The sequence below is a fragment of the Coffea arabica genome, chromosome 11c (genome assembly GCF_036785885.1).
Source record: "Coffea arabica cultivar ET-39 chromosome 11c, Coffea Arabica ET-39 HiFi, whole genome shotgun sequence".
Classification (NCBI taxonomy): domain Eukaryota; kingdom Viridiplantae; phylum Streptophyta; class Magnoliopsida; order Gentianales; family Rubiaceae; genus Coffea; species Coffea arabica.
In genome coordinates this window covers 33,315,460-33,321,459 of record NC_092330.1, presented here as the reverse complement: position 1 = coordinate 33,321,459, position 6,000 = coordinate 33,315,460, and the positions used below count along the sequence as shown (strand labels likewise).

General features: G+C 41.0%; 1 protein-coding gene across 1 annotated transcript; it reads right to left on the bottom strand.

Moving 5' to 3' along the window:
* Positions 1 to 2,495: 2,495 nt before the first annotated feature.
* Positions 2,496 to 3,077, bottom strand: LOC140016557 (uncharacterized). Its single transcript, XM_072070102.1, has one exon. It carries the CDS (start codon positions 3,075 to 3,077, stop codon positions 2,496 to 2,498), a length of 582 nt encoding a protein of 193 aa, XP_071926203.1.
* Positions 3,078 to 6,000: the final 2,923 nt, after the last annotated feature.

Below are 6,000 nucleotides of genomic sequence, written 5' to 3'. Positions count from 1 at the left end.
CTCGAGCTTCGAATCGTATTCGAATTGTATTCACAAAATTGATGATCTTAAGGATAGCTTGGACTAACTTCGACCAAACCCTAACTGGCTCGAATAGTCCGTCTAGCCTTTAGATCGGGCCCACTCATAGTTCCACATCACACACACACAAAAGGTCATCCCAAACTACATGCTTCAGGGATTCAGTCCCAATATAGTTTATATATCATAATTCATATATATTGCAATACAAATTAGGGTTTAGGTCGAGTGAAATAAAGTACACACTCGTCTAAGCACCCTTATATCACACACAATTCATATTGATGACATTTAACACATAAACGTCCCAGTTACTTACTTAGAGTACAAAAGTAGACAAAAACGGCACTTGGTCAAACTCAACCGTTAGTGGGTCCCACCGTCTCCGAGCACTTCGTTACCGTCTGTGACAGAAGGTTGAGTCATGATATTGCTCAAATAGGTATCCAAATGCATACGAATAAGGAAAACAGCAAATGCGACCCATGCGCGCGCGAAAAATGGAAAATGGAAACGGAAACGGAAACGGCAACTTGTCCGTTTTGGCGTCAAGAACTGTTTTGAACACAATGTAGGTTATGATTGTCGGATCGAGACGTATGAGATACCGTCGTGAAGCTAAGGAGGAAAGCTATAATTTTCATGAAAACACCTCAATCCAGTTCTGAACGGAATCAGGTCATAAGTATGAAACAACGTGCCAAGAGTTCGCACGTTTAGATGACAAACAGTGTCTAGTGGAAGAACCATAACTCACAACTCACAGACCCAAATCAAGAAATTCCAAAGGCATTGGAAAGATAAGACATAAGGCTAAAACTTTTATGTTTTGGTCAAGACTTGGATCAACTCAGAACCAAACGAAAAGTGGGTGTCAAAGTACCTGTCAGAACTGCCCAGTGTTCCAGGCAGTTCTAGCACACGATTTTGTTTTGGCTATAACTGGAGCTACGAAACTCGGATTTGGACGCACTTTATATCGTTTTGAATCTGAAATAGAGCTATACAGTTCTTATGAAGACACTACCACCCAGTTTCATCATTATCCATGCGAAATGAGCATGGTCAGAAGTTAATCTATAAAACGTGGTCAAACCAGAATTTGAAAGCTAAGTGAGGGTTTCGGCTATAACTCAGCCTACACACCTCCGTTTGACCCGAAATTTTGTAGACACAACAAGAACTTAAGAAGTACAATTTCTCCGAAGGGCTCAGGTTCAAATTCTGATTAGAATTGGGTCAAAATTCGTTGCAAACAGGCTGCTCAAATGGTCCAGCAAAACAGGTTCCATTTTTTTTGTATTCCCAAATTAGTCTTGGTTGCTCAAGAGCTATCAATCAAACAAATACACCTAGTATCCAGCATGCATAGCAAACTAAGCCAAGAATCATCATAAAATTGGCATAGAAATTGAACTACAAAGCTGAAAAATCACGAACTGCCCATATGCATGTTTATAATAGGATTTTTTTTTCAGCAGGAATACTTGATTTACTAAATATATAAGATGCTTAAATGAATTGTAAATGAAATAGATGTATAGCTCATGGTACCTTTTATAAAATGGTAGTAAAGTGCAAGAAGAAATTCCTCTAGATGTGCAGCAAAATCCAGCTTAATCGGCCCTCAACAGAATTGGTTTTGGCCAGATTTGTGTGCAATTTTTGTAGTAAGTGAGCTGATAGTTTCTTGCTAGTTTCGGTGAAGATAAGAAGATTGCCCAAATGTTTACTAAGCCTGGATGTCTGGTATTTATAGCAGCCTAAGCTAGCATGACAAGGATTGGAGTTTTGCCAACTCAATGGCTTGGAAAATTGACAAGTGTTCCTACCCACTTTGTCATGCTTTGGCTGGGCAAAAATCATGAAGATTCAAGGCTTTCCAGCCTTGGTATTCTCGGCCAAACTGACCAGAATCAGAGTAAGTTTTTTTTTTTTGGCTAAATATGGTAAAGGGCCGAAGTGCAATTTCGGTATTCATCGTTTGGTCCTTGAATCTTAAACGGTTTTCATCTTTGCTCCACACAAGTTTTCTAGCATATTTTGCTAGGTGAATGAGCATCAAATTGGGACCTAAACCTTGGGCAGTAGGAGTGGATTTGTAGCTAGAATTTTGCATAACTCAAGTGGCGTTTAAATTTTCAATCTGTTATAGAAATTCAATTATGCATTTATTTTAACCATTCATTTGTTATATGTAATTTCCTAACATCTAAGCAATTAAAATAAAAGGGTTCATAACATACATATAATTAATTAATTTTTTGAATTATCACAATACAAAAAGAAAACTAGAGTTTTCTACTAAATTCGTACAAAATAGAACAAAATGCCCTTAATATCACATGATATTGAAATTAGAGGCTAACCGAGATCTCACAACCTCCCCTTCTTAGAGCAATTTCGTCCTTGAAATTAATACCTTTGTTTGTGAACAAAGAAGGATATTCCTTCTGCATGTCTTCCTCCACTTCCTAGGTGGTTTCCTCCACATCATGATTTCTCCATAAAATCTTTACCAAAGATATCTGTTTATTTCTTAGTTCTTTCACCTTTCGATCCAAAATTTGTACCGGCTGCTCTCCATAAGTGAGGGTTTCGTCTAACTCGACGTCCTCTGTGTGTCGGATGTGTGCTGGATCTGGATGATACTTCTTCAACAACGAGACGTGGAAGACATTATGGATTCGGGACATTTTACTAGGTAAGTCTAACTGATACGCCACTGTCCCGACTCGGCTTTGAATCCTATACGGTCCTATATATCGAGGCTTCAACTTCTTCCCTTTCTTGGCCGCAATCGTTCCTCGGAGTGGTGTTACCTTGAGAAATACCATGTCCCCCTCCTCGAACTTTAGATCCTTTCTTCGGTGATCGGCGTAACTCTTCTGCCGACTTTGAGCCGTCTGCATTCTCTGGCGAATAATTTTAACTTTTGCTACTGCTTCTTCTACCCATAGCACCGTAGTCGAATCCAAGATCTTTCTTTCGCCGACTTCATCCCAAAAGATAGGTGAGCGACACTTACGTCCATATAATGCTTCATACGGTGCCATTTGTATGGAGGAGTGATAACTATTATTGTATGCGAATTCTATCAATGTGAGGTGTTGTCTCTAATTTCTCCCAAAGTCCATTACACACGCTCAGAGCATATCCTCAAGAGTTTGTATCGTTCGCTCCGATTGTCCATCTGTCTGAGGATGGTAAGTTGTACAGAGATTAAGTTTAGAGCCTAAAGCCTTTTGCATCCTTTTCCAGAACCGTGACACGAACCGTGGGTCTCAATCCGAAACAATACTCACTGGCACGCCATGTAGTCGTATAATTTCATCCATATACAGTTGAGCTAGTTTCTCTAGGGTATACTTCAGGCTCACGGGTAAGAAATGAGCTGATTTGGTCAAGCGGTCTATAATTACCCAAATGGCATCATGCCCCTTTTGTACTCGCGGTAAACCGGATACGAAATCCATAGTAATGTGCTCCCATTTCCACTCCGGCACTTTTAACGGTTGGAGTAAACCTGACGGTTTTTGGTGCTCAGCTTTTATTTGCTGATAGGTTAGACATGTTTGCACAAACTGAGCAATCTCCTTTTTCATGATCTCCCACCAGTACAAACTCTTCAAATCTTGATATATCTTCGTCGTACCAGGATGTACTGTGTATCGCGAGCGGTGAGCTTCTTCCAATAGCTCTTTCTTGATATCCGTATCCTGGGGTATAACCAATCGATTTCTATACCTTAACAGTCCATCCAAACCCACATTAAAGTCGGGTATCATCCCTTTCTCAACTTTGTCTTTCCACTTCGGCACCTGGGAGTCCTTCTTCTGAGTCTCCTTTATCCTAGGCAATAGCGTGAAAATCACCTGAATATTACTAAACAACACTTTGTGTGGCTTAAGTTGAGGATTCCATTCCCTAACTTTTTCTAGTAGCTCCCACTCTTTCACCTGTAGACTAGATACTTGAGCCTTTCGGCTAAGGGCATCAGCTACTACATTAGCCTTATTTGGATGGTACTTAATGGTGCAGTCATAATCCTCTAAGAACTCCATCCACCTACGCTGCCTCAAATTCAGCTCTTTCTGCGAAAATAAATACTTGAGACTCTTATGGTCGGTGAAAACCTCAAAGGTTACCCCATATAAATAATGTCGCCACTTCTGAAGAGCAAATACCACTGCCGTCAATTCCAAGTCGTGAGTCGGGTAATTTTGCTCATGGATTTTCAAATTTCGAGATGCATAGGCTATCACTTGTCCATTTTGCATAAGTACACAACCCAAGCCCATCCGAGACGCATCCGTATATACTACAAAGCTGTCTTTCCCGTTGGGCAAAGTAAGAATTGGTGCAGATGTTAATCGCCTCTTTAACTCTTGAAAACTGGCCTCGCACTTGGATGTCCAGATGAATTGGTTGTGAATCTTAGTCAAATCTGTCAAAGATCCAGCTATCTTAGAAAAATCTTTTATGAAGCGGCGATAGTATCCGGCAAGTCCTAAGAAACTTCTAATTTCAGTTGGGTTCTTAGGTCGGTTCCATTCTGTGACGGCTTTCACTTTAGCGGGGTCCACCGCTATTCCATCCTTTGAAATCACGTGTCCAAGAAAAGACACATTATCCAGCCAGAACTCGCACTTACTAAATTTAGCATATAGTTGGTGCTCCTTAAGAGTCTGTAGCACTAACCTCAAATACCGTTCATGATCCTCACGAGTTTTCGAGTAGACCAGAATATCATCAATAAACACCACAATAAATTGGTCTAGGTAAGATTTGAAGACTCGGTGCATTAAGTCCATAAATGCAGCTGGGGCATTCGTCAATCCAAAAGGCATGACTGCGAATTCAAAATGCCCGTACCGCGAATTAAACGCGGTCTTAGGGATATCCTCTTTCCGGATCCTTAATTGGTAATATCCCTGTCGAAGGTCCAGTTTAGAAAATACAACTGCACCCTGCAGTTGGTCAAATAATTCATCAATCAATGGCTGGGGATATTTGTTCTTAATCGTGAGATTATTTAGTCCCCGGTAATCAATGCACATCCGTAGACTTCCATCCTTTTTCTTTACGAATAGTACCGGGGCTCCCCAAGGAGATTCACTTTCCTGAATAAATCCTTGATCCAATAATTCCTGTAACTGTATTTTTAATTCTTTCAGTTCCGCAGGAGCCATGCGGTAAGGGATTTTTGATATTGGTTCCGCCCCTGGGTGCAGATCAACTTTAAGTTCGATTTCTCTTTCCGGCGGTAGTGAGGTCAACTCTTCGGAAAATATCTCAGGAAACTGACACACCATCGGTACCTTTTCTAATTTTAATTGCTCTCATGCAGTATTAATCAACGTGGCCAAAAACCCTCGGGCACCCATGCTTAGCAATTTTCGGGCCCGAATCCCAGAAATAAGAGTGGTGGAGGCTAACTTCTCTCGTACATCTAATTGCAATGTAGGCTCACCCGATATGTGAAAATCAACATTTTTCGAACTGCAGTCTAAGCGTGCATGATACTTAGCTAGCCAATCCATATCTAATATAAGATCGTACCCCTTAAGTGTTAATTCTATTAAATCCACCGATAACTTTCGTTCCCATATCCACACGTCACAACCTTTGTACATCATATTGGCAAGGATGCTTTTGTTGGTGATGGGAGTTTTTATTTCTAAATGGTATGGCAACTTTTCTGCTTTAATATCTATAGGTGCCATGAATGCAGGACTCACAAAGGAATGGGTAGCACCAAAATCTATTAACACACTTGCGGTACGCCGAAATATAGAAAGCGTACCTTCGATGACTGCCGAAGGGTCAGTCACCTCCTGATGGTCCATGGCATAAACTCGCGCAGGCACTTTCGGTCGGTTCCCTGCTACATTTGCTGGTTTTGGCGTAGTCCGTTCTGCCCGAAAAGTGCTTCCTTCGGTCTGCATATTCGGGCATTGTGCAATCAGGTGCTCCGTA